At 41.8% G+C, this 25,563-nt stretch overlaps 1 protein-coding gene across 4 annotated transcripts in view; it reads left to right on the forward strand.

The window, feature by feature from the left end:
• RMDN3 (regulator of microtubule dynamics 3) overlaps window positions 1–25,563 on the forward strand; it is a 114,188-nt gene that overhangs the window by 3,528 nt on the left and 85,097 nt on the right. For all 4 annotated transcript variants that reach the window (XM_069208563.1, XM_069208565.1, XM_069208564.1 and 1 more), the window contains exon 2: window positions 8,382–8,607. In XM_069208563.1, coding sequence (XP_069064664.1) covers window positions 8,400–8,607 — 208 coding nt within the window. In that variant the 5' untranslated portion in view covers window positions 8,382–8,399. The remainder of the gene's footprint in view (window positions 1–8,381; window positions 8,608–25,563) is intronic.

Consider the following 25,563-nt stretch of genomic DNA (forward strand, 5'->3'; position numbering starts at 1 on the left):
ACCAACATGTGATAACAGACACTTTTCCTCTCCCCAGTTACTACTCAAAGGTGGGAAGTACTTTTCTAAGCTTGACTTGAAAAGTGCTTATCATCAGGTCAAGCTACATAAGGAGTCCAGGAATCTTACTGCATTTGTTATTATGGAGGGAATGTTCCAATTTACTAGAATGCCGTTTGGGTTGTCCTCAGCTGCTAGCGTTTTCCAACAAATTATGTCTAAGGTGTTCAGAGGACTGGAAAACGTAAAGTACTTTCAGGATGATATTCTTGTTTTTGGGGAGACCACGCAAGAACATAGCAATGTCTTGTGGGCTGTGTTCGGAAGAATGAGGGAGGTTGACCTCGTGTTGAGGAGGGACAAATACAGGCTCCTGGTGGAGGAAATTTAATATCTATGACATACCATCTCGGGGCAAGGGGTCAGGCCCAAGGGTGTTTTGTTTAAAACATAACAAAGATTAACTACAATCATAGGTTTGATCGAATATTATGCTAAGTTTGTAAATAATTTTGCAAGCAAGATGGAAGATCTAAGAATGTTGCTGCAGAAAAATTTGAATGGGACAAAGTCCAGCAGAATGCATTTGACATGGTGATGAAGGATGTGTGTGAGGCATGAATTTTGGCACCGTTCGACACACAGCTCAAAACATTTTGACCGTGGATGTGAGCGCGTTTGGGCTGGATACACTTCTTACCCAGGTGCATGGTACCATAGAAAAGACTGTGACGTTTGCCTCACACTCCTTAACGGAAAACGAGCGCAACAGTTTTGCTATAGAGCAGGAAGCCTTGGCTTCAGCTTGGTCCATAAAACCTTTTAGGACTTTTTTATGGGGTCTGTGTTTTTGTGTTTGTACAGATCACAATCCCTTAGTCAAGGTTTTGAGTCTGAGTGCAGCTGGTAAGAGGTCAGCTAGGTTAGCCTCTAGACTTCAAGGGTATTGGTTCTGCGTTGCACATATACCTGGGTGAAAAAATACACAGGTGGACTGTCTCTTGCGCTTGTCCATGGAGTGGGCAGAGAGGGATACACATAGGATGTTGACCAAAGAAAAGGAAGGAGCTGTGGCATCATTGTGTAATGTTGAAGAGTCTGAGGGGGTGCTTGTTTACGGCAGTTGAGTGGCGAAGGAGTATGGAAAGGGATCTTGTCCTTGAAAAAGTTGGACAAATGGTGGTGTTTGGAGGGCAAATGGAGAGTATAGTGGCACCGAATGAATAGACTTTGACAAAGATGTTATTATGAGGCACAATACATTTGTGCCACCCGAAGGATTGAGGGAAAGGGTTATCAAGCTAGCCCATGAGGGTTACTTGGATCAAATCATGATAAAGAAAAGGGTGAGGGCGAATTTTTGGTGGCCCTGTAAGGATAACCAAATCACTTCTTTGGTGATATATTGTGGGGCGTGTAACAAGAGTGAAAAGAGGCTGAAGAATGGCCTTCAGACAATACAGGGACACATTGAGGACACTGGCTTACCTTGGAGCACGGTGTCCATAGACTTCATTGGGCCCATGCAAGGGATGAAAGTCAGTTTCAAGAATGCTATGATTTTGATGGGTGTACACTCCAGGTGATTAGTGGTTAAGTTCATGCCAGATCTGACCACTAGAAGGACGATTGGGATGTTGAAGGAAGTGTTTGAGGAGGACGGATTGCCTCCGGTTTTAATCACATAATGGAATACAACTAATTTTGCATGAATTTAAATCATTTCTAGAAATGTGTGGCATAACACATAGTCATACCGTACAACCCCCAGGCCAATGGCATGGTGGAGCGTGCAAACCGCTTGGTAAAGAGTGCTAAATCCTTGGCCACTCAAAATGGGAGTGATGTTGAGGTGATGGTAAATGACCTGGTTTGGGCTCATCACACTATGGCCTATTGGGTGATTAATGGTTCCCCATTTGAAAAAATGCGCAGGAGGAAGCCGGGTATAAAGTTGGCCCCTGCCTGGCTGACCAATACGAGTCATGAGAAGGATGCCTGTGAGAACATTGTTGCAAACGATAAAAGGTTGGGAGCAGGAGACTGGGTTAAGATAAAGCATGGGAGAGTATGCAAAGGTTTAACAAAATGTTGGGGTCTGTTGAAAGTGTTTGACAGATATGTAGCGTTGGAAAATGGTAACAAGTAGAACAAACATAAAGTGGCTCTGTACCAGAAGGGGAGGAGTGACTGACAAAAAAGTAGTTGGGGGTGAAAATGCGGAAGTGCAAAGGGGCTTCAATGGTTTAGAGTTGATGAGTGATGAAGAGTTGGTGAACAATAGAGATGTGGCAGTTAGAAGTCATGTTGAGTGTGAGGGAGGGGATGCTTGTGAACCAGACTTCAACAATCCTTCTGCAAAAGCTTTGTACTTGGTGTTCTGTATCTGCTGGGGGTAATGTCTTTGTGCTGACTTGACGATTTTTATCTGTGGTGTCTTGACTTGTTCTCCATTTGTGCCCAGTTGCCTTCAGTGGTGTTTCATCAGCCTGAGTTCCTCTGTGCACCTGCTGACCCGAGGTTGGGCTTTTGCTGTTGGGTTATGTATGAGGAGAGCTAGGATGCCGGTGCAAGCGGTGATTCAGCTGTTGAGGTTCATGAAGACTTTCGGCAAGTTGCTGGTGTGCTTGGACTGGTGCATGAAGAGTCCATAAGCCCACTTCTCCTCTGTGATGCTTTTCCACCTACATCATGCAATTCCAGTGGTGATAGGTCTGTGGTGGCGCAGGAGGATTATGATGAAATTGAACAGGGTGTGGTTGGTCTGGACTATAGATGCTGGCTTGTCCACTGTGATGTGCTGGTTGAAGAGAAAGTTGGGTTCAGTAGGGTCCAGCTATGTGGGTGGGTTTGGGAGCATTGTAGCAGAGGCCAAAGTTTCTTAACTTCATGGTGTCTGGTGGGCTTTCTGTCCCTCCTTGGGCCACAAGGACTGTTTGCCATGCGGTGACTGGTTGCAGCCCAAAGACAGGACATGTCGGCACGGACATCAGTGATTTTTATGTACTTACTCCATGGTGCCTAGTAGTCTTGTTCTTCTCTACCCACCCACCGTTGTCTGTGCTTCCCCCATTAACTGCCTGCGCACCTCCTACTGTCAGTTTGCATCTCCATTGCTGCCCTGTTTTCTCCCTGTGCTTTCCCACCTCTCCTCTCTGTGTGCTTCCCCGACTGCCCTATTGTCTGTGTGCTTCCCCGACCCGCCCCTCTGTCTGCGCTTCCCCTACTGCCATTTGCGTGCTTCCCCCACTCCATTGTCTCTGTTTTGCCTGCCCACCCTCCATTGTCTTTGTTCTTTCCCATTGTAGACGCTTGCCTGTCCTTCTCTTCCCCCCCCCCATCAGCATCCTTCTTTCCTGCCCTCACTCCCTCAGTGTGCCTTGTTCCCCGTCCATTCTCTGCCCTAACCCACTCCACATTTAAAAAAACAAACAAAAAAACTTTAGCTCTATATTAAAGTAGGTTTTCCTCCTCTACTTATTTGCTAATACATCTGTAACTGGTAAACAAAAAAATGCTCGCCTCTTAGGCACGCGCACTGATGTTTTTTGAGTGTCTACAAAAAAATTTAAAAACTTATAGCACTGTTATTGCATTATTTTCAGCCATGCTTCACAGCATGCCTAAAAATCATTGCTAAAGATAGTAGGTGTCATTGTCAAGACTCTTGATTACTCTGGAATGGTACCCCTTAAAATGCCCACCCCCCAGCAGCGCCAATCCTGCGCTTTTTATTCCAGAGGTTCAGAGTGGAAAGATTAGGGTAAGGGAATTTGGGAGGGTACTTCAAGAAAGGAGATTTGGAACAAGATTATGCCTTTTGTTAGTGTTGTCAGTGCTAAGGAACTAGAGTAGTTTTCACAATATGACACAGCGCTCTCTTACTTTATGCAGTGACTGACAAAATAAAAGGGAACTAAGGCAGTCTGTGTGACTTGTCTAATCGTGTTCATGGTTTCGTTCTCACAGACAATGCAAATCTTTTAATACAATTGTCTTAGGACTTTATTAATTGCTTATCAGTTAGTTTACTTATCGGAATCCAGTGGTGGCTGGTGATATTTGAGAGTGCTGGGGCTTAAACGTTGGGTATAACTTTTATGTAGGGAGTGACGCAAGCAAGCTTAATGCACAACTGTCAGGTCCAGGGTGGCTCCTCCTGAGGAAAAAAGATTAGCAAATGGTGCATTTGAGGCAAAAAATAGTGATAAAGCAGTGGGAATGTATAGTCTTGAAATAATAAAAACTGTCACACCTTACTCTATTAATATGTTCAACAGTTAGTGTAATGTGCAAATTGTACAGCGTGACAACTTCAGCCATTTAAAAAGTGTGCTTGCTCAGTGTCTTGCATTACGTGCAGCACCAACTGTGGAATAAAATGCTCTAACCAGACTTCGGGAAGCACCCACAGCTGCTGGCTCTAAACAGTAAAATGGAAAAATTTGGGGCCAGATGTAGCAAAGATTTTTACCCATTCTGTGTCTATGGGAAAGTGTTCGTACATATGGCCCTTGCAGACAGGTCTTTAGGGAGGATGAACAAAGTCGGGGCTCTCTAAAAGGGAAGAAGTAAAATAAATTGCTGTGATTCCCGTTGTGTGCCACCCGACCGATACACCACAAACCTGTCAGTATGGTTGGCTTTGTCAATGGTTGTTAGCTGTTTAAGATGAATAAATAACAACAATTATTTGTTATAAATAATTGCCATTGGAAATGTTTCGACTCTGGAATTGTGAGTCTGGGAATTAAATAGTATTGATGCCTGTGGAATGTGCTTTGCCCTTCAGCTATGTGCGATTTATGTTAGATACGTATGCCATGCCTTTTTGTCTGCGTATCTCATCATCGCACATCTTAAACTGCCTATTTTTTCCTCTTCCGAACCCTCTTTTCACTCTTCCCCCGAATGCACTTTCACGCATCTCCATCACTTTACAACCTCCAATCATACACTGCACTTATATTCCTTTTGCTTTTGCCTTGTAAATATTTTGACATCTGTGTACCCCCTTCACACATATTTCCACAGAATTTGAAATACATGACAATAGTTCTGTGTACCCTGCAGCGAGGCCAACCCACTGACAGGCACTTTGCTTTGGCTTCTCCCTCAGCTTCGGAGCTCTCAATCAAAGCCCCTAATAAACACTGGTCATAGCTCAAAGTAAGCACAATGTGAGAGTAATAAGATGCACAGAAAAAATACAGAAACATAACTCGATAAAATTCTCAGGGAATGCAATATTAAGTAAAGCACGTAAAATAAGAGAGGTACTAAACGTTTTCCGCATTCATTATACGCAATCCAATCCAAGATATTGGCATTTAATTCTAAGGGCACGAAGATAGGGACAGTTTCATCGACATGCAGCAGATAACTGTCTTTACTATAAGCACATATTTCTCCCTTGCGGTTGAACTTGCATATTTGGATCAACTTTGCAAGGGAACAAATCAGTGCTTTTTTTTTTTTTTGGATCGATTTCATGGGGGAACAAATATAGTAGTTCTACGTCTAATGGGGCTAGTGATGCGCAGCCAGCCCCTGGGTTGTCATAGTGGGGGAAGTGAGTGTGACGTGGGGTCTCAGCACAATATACGTAATACAAGCTTAGCATTATAACACTTACCATTACCGAGGACCAGGCACCAAGTTACACATGCTTGCATCCACTCCTATACGTGACTAATGGGAAAGGGTGGGATCTATGCCTGTGAATCACAGACAGCTACCTTTGCGCAGGGATGGAGACTCTGACGCCCAAAACTAGGACGCTAAAAGCATCACTGGTCTATCGAGGATGCCTCCATATACTACAATGACAGTGAAGGGCTTTAAAATGGTAAGCCCTGCGTCATGCTTCACATTTCAGAAAGTTGATTTACTACCTGGCTTCCATCTTCTGCTGCAGAGCGAGGTGGGCAGACATCCTGGTACAGACAGTCCAGACTTAAGTACATCGATTTGTTTAGTAATACAATTGTATCTCTAAATCGATTTAATTAATATTTGTGTAGGAATTTCAGTGTGGTGCAGCCTCTGAGGCCTAATGGACAAACAGACCCTGTTGAAATCCCAGAAAAGGTGTTAATCTAGTCTAATACCTTAAATGTTTTTACAACCTTCACCTGTGATGTCTCTTTCATTAATTCTGTGGGCACCTGGTCTCCGAGATTATGCAAATAATCACCTTACTGCGATTCTGAAAAGTAGTCAGGAGTCGATTTACCTTGTGACAAGTTTCAAGGTTCTCAGCAGATTGGGAGGTAAGGATTTAAACCAGGAAGGGCCAGCGCTGGCATTGGCTCTGCAACCACCCTGAATTTGTGAATAACAAGCATATGTTGAGGGTTTCGTCGCCTTAAATAGACGAGCGTCCAAAAAGGTGTCTGAGGTTTCAATTAGTCTTGCAGGATCTCATCACTAGCGGGAATTGTGTGAGGCCTTGCTAGAGCCTCCATTTTCCTGCAATACAAAGGCAATGTCAAGCCCAACAGTTCTAGTTCACGGTTTTGGCTATAAGACAGTACCTTGCTGGGTATACATACTATGATTGTTTGTTGCAGTCCATTATGTACTTGAAACCCATTAATACAGTCGGACCAGTAACACTGTCTTGCTTCAAACCCATTAGTACCATGGGTACAGTGCCTCTAGTTCCTGGTTAGTTTGGGTAGGCATATTACAGTATGAAAAAGTGCAAGGTAGCAGTCATTAAAGGAAACATAACTAAAATCAAAGAAAATGTGATAACGCAAGTAGAGTGGAAACCAAACCAGAACCTACTATGACATGCAGTGGCAAGGCACAAAGTGGATTTTTCCTGTACCTTGTGATGGATGGATCAGGATCTGATGCCGCATGTTGACAACACCTGACACTCCTACGTGAAATTTAGTGACTTTCTCACTGCTTGTTACATGAGTAATTCTTGGTGTGTAGTGGGTCCACCCCACCCCCTTGGAAGATCAGTTCATTGGTAAACTCCTATAACACCTCCAAGAGGGAGAAAGACTGGCTAGGTCCCAGGTTGAGAGTGACTAAACCACTGGCAGGATATGCTAGTCCCCAACCCTATTCAGTATGAATTAGATACTCCTTTGTGTCTAGTATGCCTTATGCCCTCTATAGGTGAGTGATTTGGGACTAGGGGTTAATCCCCAATCTCCCCACACTGGGGCGCACAAATAATTCCTTAACCTCTGGTGAGAGGGGGTGATGCTCTGTGCCACAACAGGTCTGCCCCCTCCCAACCCATTAATTGAGGATAGACCCTCAAATCTGCCACTCTTGTGGGGGAAGAAGGACTGGGTGGGCCCAAGTACTTGAAGGAGCAGCCCGATGCCAGAATGAATGGAGAGGCCCCATACTCCATTGTAAAGTGTGTAAGGGGTTAGTGGACCTTCTGCATACAGCATAGTCTAAACTCGGATGGGCATATTGAGGGTAAACTCCTATAAACTGCCCTCAGGGGCAGAAATAATGACAAGACTATGGACCATGGGAGAGCAGTGTTCTGTGCCATGGGGGCTACTCCACTCATAAAAATAAAGCCCTGTATTCTACTGGGTGGATTCACCTATCTGTTTAAATCCCTGAGAAGGGATCTAATTGGCTATGATACTATTTAAAATTAGTGTGTCTCCCCATTCCAGTGGTACTACTTCTGTCGCAATCAGTGCTCGGTGCAACGAGGCTGGCTGGCTGAGCTGCACCCCACGAACACAGAACAGGGGGAAAGGTTTATTCTAATTTCACTTTCAACAGTGAGGACGTCAGCATATCCTAATTGGTGGGCTAATCATCATTCACAAGGAGGGTGGAGAAATGCCTATAACTGTAGAGGCAGCTTTTGTCCTAGCAGCCACTGTTGGGTGTGGGAGACTGTAAAGGGAAGCGTTTTGATGCAAACACCAGGGAGTTTCCCGGTCCTGGCAGCCAGAATAAAACTGTTTCATCCACAGCACATTCTGTGCAGCGCTGAAGGTGAAAGATTCTCATCCATAGCAGTGTAACAGTCAATGCTGGAGCAAGGAACTACTTTTCAGCACCTTCACCAGTGCTATAATACAATCCAAGATGTGTAACCTCTCAGATCAACACTGAAAGCTTATGTGTGTATTCTTTTTTTTACCTTGAGTTGTGGCAAAATGAAAAGCTCTCTCAAGCTGGACCTAAAAACTCAAAATAATAAAAACTTAAAAACAAAAGAATGTAGAATAGTTAAAATAACAGATGACACGCAGGAAAAGGTATGTGTTAATATTAGGCACCTCTCCTGGGTTAATTAACCAATTGCCCTACTTACTCCTCAAAGTTTACGTGATTTGTTTCAGACTGGCTATATTAAATAACTGTTTATTGCTTCTGTTTAGGAACAAAAGAGAATTGTCATGTCTGATGCTAGAGCTTGGAGTTACCGTGCAGGCTTCGGGTTGGCTCTAGGGACAGCAGCAGGCATTGTATTGTATGTTGCATACAAAGAGCGGTGGAGAGAAAGGTTACGGAACCAGACATTTACTGATGATGAAAATGTGTGTAACCAGCACAGTACTCCCTTGCGCCATGGATTCAGGGATTCACCTCTACAACAGTATCAAGGTAAACATGTTTTCCTACCACATTGTTTCTGTTCATGAATGTGCAGATCCTTTTATACAGGATCCACAGCCATTATCAAAGGGTGAAATTGTAAAACCTTTAAAGTGTGTTTGCCAGAGTGATGATTTGTAGGCTGCTTTTAACTTATGAAATGGGTATAAGGGATGCCAGGCCAAATTAAGGCACATCAAGAAAACATGGTTTCGTCAAAGATGTGGAATTCCTATCACCCGACACTTGGGACATATTGTTTGGGGTTAAGGGTAACACGTTTTCATATTTATTTTGTCCTTGGGACAAGTAGGCCAACCCCCTGCATCACAAACCCTTTGGCTTCCAGTTTACAGAGAAGGGAACTGTCTGCATTTGAGGTAATATGTGTGTTCATATGCTAATGCTGTCCGAACTTGCATTTATGGTTTATTAATGAAAAACCTTCATTATTAGGGTGAGCGCTATAAATATAGGTTTTAAGGTCACACTGACTACTGACAGTGGTCCCAGTGAGGAAAAAAATATATACACCTTTGAAAAGCTTAACAATATGACGCTAAGTATAATGCTCCCAGAATGCTCTCTGATCAAATGCATATGTTTGCTGATGCTTGTAAGCAAGAGCAATAATTCTTTGCTTTCATAATAAAATGTTCAGAAAAAAATTCAAGTAGGAAAAAAAAAAAGTTTCGCTACTATGAAATTTTATGAACTATATTTGAAGCATCATTTAGTCAGTCAGTGTTGATGCATGCTAGTATTTCCCAAAAATATTCCTAATAGAAAATCAGTGTCACCGATTTCAACAAGATTATGGGAAGCATGAAAATAAACAAGCACTGGCAAAGACAACCGATCCAACATTTTTTGTGGTCTTTTGGTTTCATCAATGCGTGTCTTGTTTTGACATGGCTTTTGTAGCACTTCATTGTTGTGGGAGCAGCCAAGACCTCACCATTGTAACAAACACTGGCAAAACGAGAAAAAAAAGCTTTTAGTCTCAAAAACTACACATTGCCACCAGTGGCGTAAGAAAGGCCCCACTGTCTCCCTCCAGGGGGCCTCCATGTTCTTTGCAGAGGGCCCCCATCCAGTTTTGTTATGCCACTGATTGACTGATGTAGATCTGCGGAAAAGAGGCAAAATAAGGAAATTGCTATAGTAGGGATTGAAATTGCAAGTATTCAAGCCATACTATAGTAGAAGCCCTTGCATAATCAAAGAAGCTATTCTCGGAGCTCTTACATAATGAGATTTTGCCATAATTTGCCGCTGCACTACAGGGCACCAAAGGGACGAGTAGTTTTTTTTACAGGACAAGTACGTTCAAGAAGCAACCTGTACCATGGACAAGTAGATATTTTATTAAATTCCACACCCCTGGTTTTGTGTTATAAGCTTTCAATTAACCAACTATGAGGTCTGTTTTTTTTTTTTTTTTAACCATTATAGCTGTCAACAGACCAATAGTTAGCAATATGCTTAGAGTGGGCTTTAATTTCATTCTTTTCATCCATTGACTGAGCAGGTTGCCAATCTAATCCTAGCTCAGCCCAATGAAATATACATCTCTCTCCTGATGCCATTAGCTGTTTGAATGTGTCTGTCTGCCTCCATTTGAGTGATTGCAATGAGCTCCAGGAGGGGCTACTTTTCAGCTGTAACTGTCTCTGGTGTCTCCATCCCTTCTGTCTCACTTTTATGTGCTAATACCATTTATACCCCGACCTGTTGGCTTTGCCAATGCATGTTGTTTTAAGTTGCAAGTACAGGTAGTTCACTTGAAAAGTGATGCCTGCTGGTATAGGGTACTTCTGATCAATTAAACCCTCCTTACTGTCAACAATGTAGATCTTTTTACAACTCAAGAGATAAGTGATTGGAAAATAGCTGTAGGATTATGGTGACATAGAAACATAAGGGGTGGTGTAGTACTAGTTAGGGAGGATGGGTTTTTAGCAGACTTTGGAAAGGCTACAGACTTGTAATAACTATGAATGGAAGAGTTCTTGAAGATCTTTCACCTTCTCACTCACTCATTATCTCATACACTCTCACTGACATATTTTTTCTCTCTCTCTCTTTCCTTTCTCGCTCATTTTCCTCTCTCTGCTTTCTTTCAGGCTTTTGGTTCAGTATTGCTGGTCGATCTAAGCTGGTGACATATTTTAAATAAACTTTACCCAAGATGGCACTTGTGCCCTTCAGTCACTTAAAATGTTTTTAAACTTCCCATAAACTGGTTATCAGTGGCCATGACAAACATGGCAAATTGAGGGGAAATCTTGTGGACAAGCTTCTCTAAAGGAAGGAATTCTAGTCTGTTTCTCAGGTTTTGTACAGCAGCCTATAAGCTTATTTCAAGTCCATAAGACTTGCTTCTCCAAAGTCAGTGTTTCTTGTATCACCTGTCGCCACAAATAGCCCAGTAAGCAGCATGGGGAAAATGACTCACTCCTTGCTACTGAGACCCTTAAATACACTGGTATTCAAGATGTATCGAGAGATTAAGAGCACTTGGAGCATCAACAACAATCCTAAGCCGTGTTAGCAAGCGAAATGCATCCAATTGAGTAGCCCTATTGCTTGGAGAAGGAGTCTGAGAGTTCCAGCTTCTTAGGCTGATTAGCAACTCCCTCACTTGTGCAAATTCAGCCTGGGAGTGATTGCGGACTCCCATGATCCAGATTAGGCAGAAGAAAGGCCCTACATTTGACAATGGATCTTACAGGTTACCACATGGATGGTTACTGGTTAGGACTTTTTTTTAAAAGGATGTTGACCCAGGTGGAAGCAAATAAAAGGAGAAAGCACAGCCCCTAATGCCTGCACTCCTCTCCCAAATGAGACAGTATTTGGGATGTAGCCTTTTATTTGTGAATGCCAGGAAGGCATTTAGAGGCCTTTGTGAACTGCCCAAGAAAATTACATGGCTCCCAAACAAGAAGCTGAAGTACATAGAACATAGCAGAAATTGTAGGCCACCAGAACTCCTTCATTTAACAGTCCACTATCTGGAAATGAAATGGGGGAGTAAGAATGTGATTCAGAGATCTATAACGGAAGTCGAACCCTGATCAGTGTTCTCTCAGCAAAGATCAGTGAACAGGGAGAAGAAAGAGAAGACTGTCTAGTGCTGTCGAAGAGACTGGCAAAATATATTTAAGAAGCAAGCATATGTTACATTTTAATTAGGATGGTTTTATGGAGCACTTTTGGGGTAGTTAGGATGTGGAGGGCTAGTGACATAAAGGGCATCTTAGGATGCTTCTGGTGACAAAGTGGGATAGGCATGGGACGCAGCAAGGTGGTTGGTGGCCTTGATACTTAAGGTCAAGCTAGGTGGGAGGCAGGGTGTCAGATGGCCTGTTCTTAGGTTGCATCGGATTTGGGTGAGGAAATTTGAAAATGGTGTTAAAATCTGGAATGAGTATAGGGGAGCCCACAAAGGATTGCATTTTATTTTAAGCTCATAGGAGTTGAGTTGGGTTTTGACTAGGAGGAAGGATGGTGAGATTTTGGAATTACTGTCAAATAGGTCCCTGACTATGTGGATATATTAAAGGATTGGATGCTTCTTAAAATGGACTGATGTCTGAAAACATGCAAAGTATACACCGATTACTGAGGGATTTGTTAGGCACGAATGGACCAAGGGACTAGTGAACTACCCGGCTCATTATTGAACTAATGGAGTAATTAACCTTGATTCTGGTTTTGTTGTTTTGATTGATGGCACTTTGATTAATAATAAACTATATTTGTGCAAAATCTAGTAGAGTTGTGTGTGTTTTTTTTTTTTTTTTTTAAATCAATTATTTGCCACATTTATTAGTAGAGTCAGGATTTACGGTGGTCAGCGGGTGTTTATAGTTTGTGATATCGTGATTGTTTTTTTACCATGGTGCAATATGAGTGGATGACAACATCCAAAAGTAGCGGACCAGAGGGAGAGAGTTTTTTTTTTTTTTTTTATTTAAATCTTCTTTAATCCGTGGCATAACCTACGAATTATAAAGTGGTCTATTGGTTTCATTCAATTCTTATATATTATTCTTCCTTGGTAGCAAGCAGTAGCAGTTCATACGGGTTTTGATTTCCTTTTTACTCTTTTCCTCCAAATCAACCTTCGCTTTTTGCAGCCCTGATGCATTTCATCCGTATATCAGTAGCCTACACATAAATGATTGTTATTACATCCTTTACATCTTAAGGTGCATGAAGGCTCATAGCATTGCAACTCCAACACTACGTAATGCCTTAACTGCTCAAAATCCAAGCCCTTATTTAGGAGGTGTGTTCCTGAAAGCGTTGCTAAAGCTAGGCCTTTGGGGAAAGGCAAAGACTGCTTTTTAGCACACCCTGTTTGCAAATGTTATCGGGTAGGCTGGTAATGAAGAACCTCCAAAATTTGCTGGGCAAGACAGTGGAGGATGAACAGGACATTAAACCTGGTAGCCCAAATAAATAATTTCTTCAGTTTGAGGGTCTGTCAAACTCTTCTGGAATGTGACTTGTTCCCTCTGCAACGGGAGTATATTCATGTTAGCAATTGTATTTTTGGATGCTTCGGATGTGCCCACGGATGTATGTTTCTATCTCTATTACATGATACTGCCAAGACCTGTATATTCAGCAGCAACACTTTGAGAGAATGGAAGCCAAGAGCCAAGTCTTTTTCTGTGTTTATTTAAAAAAAAAATATCATTGATAGTACGTTGAAACTGCAAAACATAAATGAGTAAGGTTGCAATTTATAAAGCTGTTAACAATAATGTACTCGAGAGTCACAAATTAATAGCTTCACTGTCGACCACATGGTATAAAACCAACACGCATGACATTCTCCAAACGTACAGTTAACAACACTGCATCAGGTGTCGACTCTTTAACCGAATTCATGTTTTTTAAGAAGTTCTACAGAATAAATACTTAAAAATAATGATATACCTAACTGATTGGCCTGACTAACATACTTCATTGAATTGAAGAATAACTAAAACATGCCTTAGAGAATGGAAGAAGGGCGGATTTACAACTGCTGGAATATTTCTAGACTTGCCAAAGGCAAACTGAATCTTGGTTGCAAGCTTTGCAGAGACCTTGCTGAGAAACGCCCTCTCCGGACTATAAAGTTGGACCTTCCAGTAGCAGTTCCAGAAAGCGCGCTGACCTGTGTCGAAATTTGTCCGTGGACACTGTCTGACGTGTGATGTGTTCTTTGCCTTGCTTCTGGTTGAACTTATGTTGCACATTCAGGTTGTTTGTAGCCAGAGCCAGCATAAATTACTGCCAGAACACTTGTAAGCCCATTCCAGACTCTTTAATTTGTTTTTGTCTTTTAGAATATTTTTATTACACCACAACACAAAACACATAACTTTTAAAATGACATTTCCCAAGTATTACACAACACTCCAAGACACGAGTTCGATGTACCCTTGGGTCTTTTCTGAGAGTTGACCCTGCCTCCTGGCATTGTCAGATGGTCAGCACCCAACGTAATTTGTATATTTTTGTTTACCCAAACCTTTTCTCAAAACCGTAATAATAATGTGGTCTTCGTTGACACAAAACAAAAAAATATATTTTTTTCTTTCTTGATGATCTCTTCATACAACAAAAATTGAAACACAGTTTGATTAAATTCAAAGTATGTGCCTTCGTTGGGGTAAGAGTACATCCAAAACAATGGGGCACAATGGCCCGCATACTGCTTTAGGTGTACAAAAATATATATTTTATATATCTTCCTGAATTTGTTTATTATTTTACAATTCTATCTGAGGGCATTTGTAATCAGAGGTATTGACAGTGCAGTGTGACACAATTGGGAGTGGTGAGCAGTAAAAAAAATATATATATATTTTTAAATTTCGTTTTGTTAAATATTTTTTTTATTGGTAATGCATTGGTAGCAAAGCAACTGTGGCACAACATGTACTGGCACTCACCTAGCACAGCGTTACTGATAATACACTAGCAATTATAACCTTCACGTACATGCTAACTGTAACAACCTATTTGCATTATTATATATGTATGTATACCAAAATGCGACATTTATAGTCCCAGATTTTCCTATGTTTACGAGGGCAGCCACCCCCAAATATTTAAATATTGCCAAACCATTACATATGCCCATTCCCTGCAAACATTCTACCTTTGACAGGGCCACTGGGGATGTCCGTTGTTTAGCTATGCTTTGTTTGGCTAGCAGAAACTGCAGTACTATTAATGTCCTGACACTCCTCGGGAAGCCAGCCTTCTTCATCATTCTTAAGACGGTGGTGTATATCACCTCACTCGGAGTCCATGCTACCCTGGACCAATATTTTTGAATCAATTGACACAAACATGTTACATGGAAAAATCTCCTTTCTCAGCCCCACATATAAAGGAATGGCGGACGGGAGTTGCCCTATCTGACATAAGATGTCAGTTTTAAATCAATTAGTTTGTCAGGAATTTAATTTGCCAAGCATTTCAATGTAGCCAATATCTTCATTAATTCTAGCAGGGGCGTTATTTCACGCGCTAGTGAGCTGTATTGTGGCACATTTTCTAAGGCTGTTTAATGACGACCCAGCATAGGTCTAAGTTGTAAATATTTGTAGATCTGGGTTATGTGTAATTGGAAAGTTCTCTCTTCATAAAGAGAGAATTTCTTGTGATTCATTTCCAGGACATCTCTCACAAGCTAGATAAGTATGTTGTCCCAGTGTGAGAATCCTCTAATTCTTAAACTGTTTAAGTGTCGTACCTTGCCACGAAGAAGCCTCATTGGTCACTTGCCTATTCCATCCCACACTTTTAAGTGCTTTATGCCATCAATTTAATATTGCATTTGTAGACTGTCTAGTGTTTGCTCCACGTGTGCTTCTCCAAATGCCACAGGCTCCATACACTCTGGCAATACCACCCACATCGCCAAGTCGTCTCAACATCCAGACAGCCAGTCATTAACAGATAGGTAGGCCACCTGGTAGTAGCGTCATATGTGTGCCATACAGAGTATACAGTTGCACCAAGATTGGATGCATTTAGCAAAGGCTACTCTTGGTGTCTTGTGCACCCATAGAAATGTGCAAGAGTAATCTCTTTTGTGGGAAAACCCATGTGATCTCATTGTGACAGTTTTGGAGAATGCACAGTAGTTTGAACAGTGTAGCCATTTTTAATAGGGCTAACCTACTGCCATTGAAATTAAGGACTAAAGCAAACCACCTTCCTCATAATTTTTTTTTAAAACAGTATTTTAGTCTTTCCAAAAGAAGTAAAGAAGTGCAGATTGCCATATTCCATGATGCAATGATTCATAGCTGACATCATGCACATAATGTAGAATTAAAAAGGCATATTACTTCATAAAGAAATTGTTGTGGTAATATCCCAATATGTTAGTCCTACTAATGGGTTAGTTGTGGGGCTGCATGTATCGACTCTGCAGTTCTTCACTGCTCAGATTAGGAGGTGAGACATTCTTTCTTTGCAGTCAGTCAATCAAGCGTCTGTTAAGGCCACAGTATTCTCCCCAGTGAACCCCAGATCTATCATGCTTCTTTGGGCCAGTCCATGCCTACTTTCTGTTCATCTCTCTTGGGGCGGGATTTCCAGCATCCCTGTGTGCGGTGTTACATCTTGCATCGCCCAAAAGCACAGCAGGAGTTTCTCATCGTTTTGCCATGGAGGTTTTCTTTGTCGTATCTTATTTGTCTTTGCAATAGTCTCCTGCAGCCGGAGAAAATGGTGGTCAGTGGTGAATGTACAGCTCTCAGAGTTTCAGTGCTCTGCATCTTCGGTGAAGGCCCGCGTTCATAACTCCCCCTCTTGTTTATTTTGCAGAACAACTGATGTACCCTTGACCATGTGCGGCATTGTCCAGCTTGCTAGTATTCTTCAGTGGGTACCAAGTAAACTGCAGGGATGCCCATAAAGCTGAGCACAGACAGACAGACCGGCAGGCCGAACAACAAAGGCTAAGCTGTTGGCATAAAGGAGAGATTCTCTCACCTGTGCTGTCTTTTTACATTGTTAAATATTTTGGGATTGTGGAGTATTTTGTTTGAATGCTCCCTATACTTATTTTAAAGTTCTGGTACGAAAAGACAGTTTTGCGTAGTGCATTAAAAACAGGTTATCCTAGAAAAAGCAGTTTTATTACCACAGTGGTTGCTGAAATTCAATGTGAGGTGTGCAAATGAACTAGAAAAACAAACCTTTGATTATTCCAACTGAACCTGAAGACATGCTGTTTGGATTCCCTGGAGTGAAATAGGCCCCTTTGGCGTTGCAGTCAATGTGATGCGGAGAGCATGACTAGTTGTCACGTTAAGATGGTCGCCAAAGCCTTGTTTTCTCTCCTTGGATGTTGTGCCTTAGACCACCCCCTTCTCTAATCAACAGTTTTTCTGGGCTTGAACATCCACCTCCCCAAGGCAAGTGAGAGGATTTTTATTTTTTTATTAGCATAGTTTTGAAATATGTGCCAGCCGATAGTGGGTTAATTCCAGTTTCCTCTCACTTTCCTTGGTGAATGACTAGACCAGTGGTTCCTAACCTTTTGACTTCTGTGGACCCCCACTTTATCATTACTGCAACCCACATTTCACATCTATTTCTACCACTAAGCTCAAAAACCATAAAAAATAGAAAAGTTAACTGCTACTTGAAAAAATGCAAAAACTGTGGTCAAACTATTTTACAACCCTTTCCGTTTTTTGAAATCTGGAATATGGATGGTTAATCTTAGTACAGTCAACCTTGTGTTGATTCAATTTTTAGAAAAGACATATACTGTCTTGCACAGCACTTCATTCCGATTAAAAAAAATATATATTTCTATATTTTGACTGTTTTTTTTTTTTTGGTTCCCATCCGGGTATCTTTAGAATCTCCAAAAAGACAAATTTGGCCTGAATACGTTTTGTATGAAATAAGTTAAGAAGACTTAAGCTGCAAGTGTCCCAAATATTAAAATAAAAAAGCTCAGCCCTTTTGGGGAGTCTGAGGGCTGGGCAGCAGCAAAGGGATTTAAAAAGTGGTAGTGAGACCTTTTGAAGTGAGGCTGCTGAAGCTAGGCTGTAAGTAAGTAAGCACATTTTATTTAGAAGTGCTTAGTTAATTAAAACCATTACACTTATGATAAAATCCATAGATAATACACAATTCACAATAAAATGCATTACCCCAGACAGACCTGAAATACCTAAAGTGCAAATGTGCCTAAATGCATCAAAGCCTGGAATTAGAAATGCATTGTGAACATTGGCAGTTCTACTTTTTTTTACTACCATGCAGTTCTGTATTATCTTGGTGGCCACATGTCTAAAACAAAATAAATACAGGAAGACAAAAAAAAGCCCACTTCCTTGATAGTGTTGTGCGGCCTAGCAGGGATCGAAGTACAGGTGGGAGAGGGCCTGTGTTTTAGGCTCATGGGTGTTTATGCCAGGCAAAGCCCACATCACTCTCTCCAGATATCTCACAGTTTGAGAAATCAGTCTTTGATTGTCTGAATTGAGACTACTTAAGACAGCGTTGTTGTACCCATAACGGGCACAGCAATTTTCATTGTTCATTCAAGGTGGGATTGCACAGGCAAAACATACGAGTCAGACTTTCAGGCGCAATTCCACAGAGACAACAAGCCCCATTCTTTTCAGGCAGGAACCATGGGCTCTTGTGCTTTCTTACTGAAAGGACCCCCAGACGATGGAGCAAATACTTCCTCTTAGTGCTGTGCGTTAGGACTTCACCCAAGTATGACTGAGGGGCTAAGGACTTGTAGCTGTTTAAGACTAGCCAGGCATGTCAAATGTTTTTTCAAAGGTTGTCTTGTCTTCTGTTAGTTACGAGTGCTTTATGACTTTTTTGGTTGACGATTTAAAAAGCTTATGGTTTGATGCTGATGGCCATAGGCTGTCCAGGCCAAGCTGCTCGATTGAGGCATCTTGATAGTTTTGGGCTGGGGAGCAGAACTTTACTTATATTCCCTCTGTTATATAAAACTGTTTATGGTGTTCCCAGACGCATTTCTCATTTTGGGGCAAAAGTTGATGAAAGCTGCTCGCCTGACAAGAGACTGTTTGAGCAGGCCAAACTCCAACCTAATCTTAGCTGGTGAGGTATGTTGTGGAAGCTTGAACAGGTGCTGATTATATGCTCACTCTGGTGTCATCCAAGACCTGAGAGGCTCTGCCGCGAAGGGCAGTGCTTCCATAGGCCAGTACTTCCATAGGCCAGAAAGGCAACAACCTTAGCTCTAGCTACTTCTAACGGTGGGCTGAGTGTACTTAAGTTTTCCCAAGAGCTTCAGAGGCCCAGAGGATAGAAAGGGTTTGCCCTGTCTTATTTCGTCCCTGCCTTTAGTAAAGGAGTCATGGCTGTCACACAAGAGGCAAATGTATTTATAGGTGGCAATTACTTCTAGCTTGCTGCCTTCTAGACTCCAGGTTGCTGTCCCCTTGAGGGACCTCCTGCCGGAAATGATAATTTTGGTCTTTTTGTGATTGATTTGCAGCCCATTCTTTAAAGTGTAAGCTTTGGTTGCTGGCAGTAGGTGCTTCATTCCCGCCCTAGTTTTGCTGAGTAGTACCACATAATCAGCGTAAAGGAGGTTCCACCTTTACAGCCAAGCCCAGACGTGTCACGTGTGTTAATGGAAGAAAAAACTGTTGAAAAATCCAAGAAAGGATTAAATAAAGTTGGGGCGAGGACACAGCCTTGTTCTAGGTCTTTAGTTGTTGGAATTGCAGAGTTAGAGTTGGCAGCCTTTGCGGAATCAAAAAACAGCAATAAGGCCATTTTGTTTGTTTCTGTTCCTGTCTTACTGTTGAACCCAGTTTGATTTAGAGGAATTATTGAATTTTGACTGCAAAATTCGCTGAGATGTTCAAGAAGGACCCCAGTATAATATTTTGCTTCATTGTCAAACAGTGCTACCAGCCTATAGTTCCTTGGGTCCGATTTGTCCTCTCCCCCTTTTATACATTGGAAAAATTATCTATGCTCTCCAGGAATCTGAGATTGACGTGCCAGTCAGAACACGATTAAAAGGAGCAGCCATGGTGTCCACCCATTTGGTTGGGTCAGATTTATATATGGCCTTTGGAACCCTATTTGGGCAGGAGCCCCTCTTTTCCTCCCCTGACTATTAACAGTACATCAGAATGACTTGACCTGGCTAGTGCTCGGGGGAGTGCGGTGTTCTCAAGAGCTTCATTTTGGTTGAAGTGAGCTTTCGAATAAGACCCCTAGTCAGCCTCAGAGATTACCAGTTTCTGATTTGAGGCTGTGTGGGTTTTTTAGGGTATTTACTGTGCTCCAGAACATGCTCAAGTTCTTGTGTTTAATGTCTGAAACAGGTTTAGTCACGGGTTTAGTCCAAAACTGCTCTAGGTTCTGCCTTCTGATTCCCCGTTCAGCTTGCCTCAGATTAAAATGTGCTTGTCTCAGGTTAGCAAGATGGCATTCTTGTTTTGGGGAACTATGAGCAAGCCAAAGCGCTTCATTGACGTCCCTCTTTAGTTGTCTCAAGACTTGCAAGATTAACCGTTTCTTTATGAGCAACGGGGTTGTGTTAACATTGCCCCTAGATGTTGCAAAGGCAGATCGGTACACACTGATGTGCCTGTGTTCTAATGGCACTTTTGTCCTGTTAGCACATGGCAGCCACGCATTCCACTTGGATACAGACCTGACTGCACAGTAGTGACTGCAGTGCATTAGGTGTGCTCACAGCTATAGGCCCACATGTGCATAAAAATACTGTTTAGTAGGGATACATTATTATAAATATGATTTATCTACCACAGAGTAAGTATATAAACCCCGGGAACAGGAGATAATTTTAGCCAACAAATTAAATTATTATGCTCACACTCTCGAATACCTCCCAAAATCTTGATATATTTTTTCAACACCACATAAACACATTAAATCTCAACAAAATACACAACTTTACATTGAAAAAACATAAAAACATGAAGTGCAGTCTTCCACTACTATTTTCCTTTTTAGGCTGCACCTATGAATCAACATCAGTCCTTTTAAAGAGATAGTCTCTCAAGGCAGACCTGCGAGATAGACCAATGTCCTCTCATATATTCCAGTCCGGAAATGCCTTATAAATACATTTTGTTTCCACATCCAGATTAAGCTTGACTCCTTCAATTATATATGTTTTCACGTTTCATCCTTCTCATTACAGGCCTCTTCAGGGCAACAAAATGGAAGACCTATCCAGCTAGAGAAATGGATATACAAAAAATGGGTTTATTACAACTTAACTTATAAAGCTAACACCGAGGTGCTCATACACACAGAAACTCGTGTACATTACTCAGGGGTAGTATTACTGAGAGATGGAAACAAAAAATTGCTAAATTAAACAGCCCCTGGTGCAGTTATGTCTATTAGGGCAGTAAATCCCATGGACCATCGTAGAAAGCTAAACACCAGAAACTATTCATGAAGATTCCACTTTGGCACAAATTAAAGCACTCCTGGTAAGTGTCTATACAACAAAAAGTGCAGCAAAGTTAGATATTCTTGTAGCATGGAGCAGCAACATTTTCGCATGGGGCACATAAGTTGTGTGAACTTTGTAGACATGGCAGAAAGCCTATCTTTCAAGCCAGGAGGACTTGTGGCCCAAACTCTTTTCTACTGTTACGATGTTCAAGTAGAAATACCCAACACAGTGAGGGAAGCAGATAAGGCTTACTCGGTAAATGCTTAATTATTAATGTGTGTCTGCAGAACGTTCTATTAAGCTACAAGAGTTGGTGTGAATGCACTTAAACCCGCTTTTTTCTGCTTCAGGGTGCGTGATCACAATAAGGGAGGGCACGCTTGTCACACTTTGAATCACTTCTTGGTTGATATTCTGTTACACATAGCTTTTGTCTTAACTTTTTAAATGAAGTTTCCTAATGCATTCCTTGCTTTTATCCACTTCATCAGAGGAGCTCCCCAGTTGCACACATTTTAACAGGAGGTGCCATCAGACTGCGTGCAATTTTAATAAGTTGTTTTTGAAGTAAGTATTTCATTGTCACATTCTGGGTAGACCAACTGATGAATAACTGAGGTCCTGTGAAACAAGTAAGGCTGTGTAACATATGTAAGGAGACTGCTGACATGGAAAGAGATACAGACTTCACATCGACTGAAATATTATCGGTTTAAACTCTCCCCCACTAACATGACAAGAAGTTTTGAAGTTTATTAAAGGCATGATATGAAGGCAAAGATTATGAGAATTCTTCTTTACTGGTAAACTCTGTCTGCAAAGAATATAAATCCAGCGTGGATGAAATTTAACAATAGCAATATATCTGTGACTACGTAGAAGTAGTTGTATAGGGACGTCATAATGGATGCACCAACCACCATAAGCAACTTCTATAACCTGTCTCTGCAGAGTAAGCAGCAAACTTCCTCTTCTTTGTAAGGTCTCACAACAAATGTTTAGAAGACGTATTCCACAGTCCTTCGATTTGATGGACAGCAGAGGGGCAGATGCAGAATATTATCAGTAGAAACACCATGAAATTTGGGAAGCTTTGGCACCCCATGAAGATGGAGCAGCCCTATACCTAAAAATAAGGTAAAGAACAAAATTAAGGGAGGAATATGGAATATAATCTTCACCTTCATGTCTTTAATAGAACTCAAACCTCCTGTCAGGATAGTTGGGAGATTTTCCATTCTATTATGTAACTGGGACCTCAGTTATGAGAAGTTTAAAGCTTGTCCATTATTTTGTAAGAAACATGCGCTACTGGCTTAAAATCAATTTTAAAAGTAGGCTTTCAATTCCAGGCTTCTGCTTTCAGAATCTGTTCTAGGCACTCAGAAGGAGCATATGTTTTGCTTGCCATTGCTTGCCATAGCCCTTTTTTAGAGGAGGCCCCAAATGAGGATACATCGGTGCCAGCTTCAGCTATCATCCACAATGCCTGTCTGGCCAGCATAGAAGGCAATACAGAGTGAAAGGGTTTTTAAAGTAGTGACGAACTGGGAAGCACAAGGAAGATGGGAAGTTAAAGTCTGTGAAGCAGTGTAACAAAGGCATCTAACGAGAGAACATTTTGCAATCTGATAAACTGGGGTAAAAATAAAACTAGACTGTTTGTTTTAATGTCTAATAATGAAGAAAGCTACACCCTGTGAGGAGAAAGATAAAGGTTTCAAAGAAAGGCAATTGTTGTCCGGTCAGGGCAATAACGAGTTCATCACCACCCTCATATTTTGCAGTGCAGAATATTTTAGTCTAAATTCTACAGACAAGAAAATGTTTTCTGACTGGTTTGTCCCTTGGCTAGATGTGACCTGCAGAATTTGCTGACCTCTAAGCATTTACCATCCTGTGACCTTACTAGAAACAAATCAATAAACCCAAAATTAGCAGTGCTAATGGAGGGGAAGAAATTGTCATTTTCTTGCCCCACATGCCAGCCAGATAAGATTACCCAGGAATCCTTTTAACGTAATTGAGTGGAAGGAGCAGAGGACTCTTTAGTGACCAACAATGCCTCCTGCAAAAGTCTTTGCTTATGCTAGGACAACCTAAATATGAGCCAAAGATGACACTGGGCTACCAACTAGTGAGGTTAACACTTTGGGCGTAGGAGCAAAAGTGGGAACACTGGAAGACACCAAGGAAAGTGTGCAGAGAGCTCCAGTAGTGGAGGATAACCTAACTCGGCTTGCCAAAAGAGGGTTACTAGTACTAGACTAGCTAAATCCCTCCTGACATATGCCTGTGTCCTGAGAACCGTTGCAAAAGGTGGTAAGACATAAACCTGATGGGGCCCCACTGTTGAAGAAAATCATCCACTGAATCTTCTTCAGGATCTGGTCTGCAGCTCGAGAACCAGCAAATCTTGCATTTTTAAGCAGGAGGCAAATCACTAGGAATTGACCCCAGAGAAACCAAAGCCTTTTACATTCAAACAATTGATCCAAGGACCGGTCGCTTCTGCAGGAATCAGGATCTATAATATGTGACCAAGTTGGATAGTCCCAGGAAATAATTTCCCTGACCCTAAAATTCTTCTGTCTAGACAAAAATGGCAAAATGACTTGGGAAATCAGCTTAACCTATGGACTTTACAGCCCCCCCCCCCCCCCCCAACCTGTTGATGTATCCGACCTGCCTGCACATTGTCTTCCTGTTAAAAAGCACAATTTATCTGACACTGAGCCATCTTTATGACATTGAGCTTCTTTCTGAAACCACTTGCTTCCTGTAATCACATCTACACATCTTGCCCCCAACCTATTTTGCTGGCGTCAGATCCTGATATTTAGAGCCACCAGGCCCAAAATAGATCTTCCATTTCAAGGCCTCATCTGGGAGAGCCACCAGCCCAACTCTTTCCGGAGAAAGGGAAATTAATGCTGAGTAATAGAGGCTGCAGCAAAGATGAAAAACCATTAGTTGTTGTAAGTCCATTAATGCAGTGGGACTGGGAATCTTGCTGGAATGGGCAATGATGAAAGAACTTCAATCATGGCTAATGTTCTGAGGGAAAACTTGATCGTAAGGCTCAAATCGCATTCTTAAGTCACTTGATCTTTCCATGTGGAAGAAAGAGCGAAGCCTTCAAAGAATTTGTCAATCACAGGAACTGAATCTTTTATGAGGAAACTAACACAGGCAACATCTACCTTACCTTATCACAGAATCCAACCTCTAAAGTATCAAACGACACTACGCACCCTATTTGCCTGCTCAGCGGACTAACACACGATCACCAATATATCTTGCAAATATCACTGATACCATGAGACCTGAATAGTGCCACTACCGGCCACAAAGGCTTAGTGAAACACCAATGAGCTGAGGACTGGCCGAAAGGGAGAGACTTTAATCAATTTCTGCAATTCTAAAGCAACTGTAGACACTGCCTGTGGTATTGATGAACCGGGATAGAGAGATACACATCCTTCAAATCTTTCTGTACCAAACAATCTCCTACCTTAAGGAAATCTCTCAACTTAAAAGCTCCTCTATAATGCAGAACCTGTTTATTCTCTTCCAAAGTATCTCCTGGCGAAACCTTCACCTCCTTTCCTTACCAGGTTGCTAACGAACCCTGGGAAAATGATTTAGACTCTTCTTTATTGCTCCTGTTTATTACAAGTGTCTTACCTCTTCTGTTATCAAATCTTTTTCGAAGGGAGAAAACTTTTAACAAATGGATGAACAAGCGGTCCTGGGTGGGAGTTCTCCTTTATTTTGTAACCTTGACTTTTATGGAGTGCCCATGGGTATAATACAGCAGTTCTCCAGCGGTGGCTATAGAGGCAATTCTGCCTCCAAATTTTCTTTGAGAAGATCTTAGTGGAGAAGGGCCTACAATTATTTGTGGCGATAAAGGTATTTTCTGCGCTGGCACCTGCCTCTAAATTGACCACATATCTAGGGGAAAATGGTATTCATATCATTGTAGCTTGAAGTACGCTCTCCTCTTGAGGCATCAAATCTTGGTGGGAAGGAGCTCTGTGTGATCCAGGCTGGAAGAGATTGTTCTGTCTCAGATGGACTTTCCAAAACACCAGGTTAAAAACTTTCTTGAGGTTCTGCTGTGCCTTGTTATGAGATGTTAAAGTTTGCATGGAATTGGATATCTCCTTCAGGAAGTGGTCTCCAGATAGATGTCCTTCAGCATCCCGACCTAATTCCGTATCTGCCATGTCTGCTAATTTTGGATCTGCCCTCATCAAAGTGGTTTCCTTCTCTGCTGCAGTGTACACATTAACATTACCCATTTAAGATGGTTATTATCCCCTCATCATAGGTAGGTTCCATTTCCATAATTTTGGTTTAAAGGCCGTCCTTAATTTGAGCTGGTGGTTTCAGGTAGGGCCTACCGGCACTTATCTTTGGGAACCAGCCCTTATTTTCCCTGATCAGACTTTCACTCAGAACAAGAGAGAAAAAAACCCAAG

This window comes from Pleurodeles waltl, chromosome 9 (assembly GCF_031143425.1).
Source record: "Pleurodeles waltl isolate 20211129_DDA chromosome 9, aPleWal1.hap1.20221129, whole genome shotgun sequence".
Taxonomy (NCBI): domain Eukaryota; kingdom Metazoa; phylum Chordata; class Amphibia; order Caudata; family Salamandridae; genus Pleurodeles; species Pleurodeles waltl.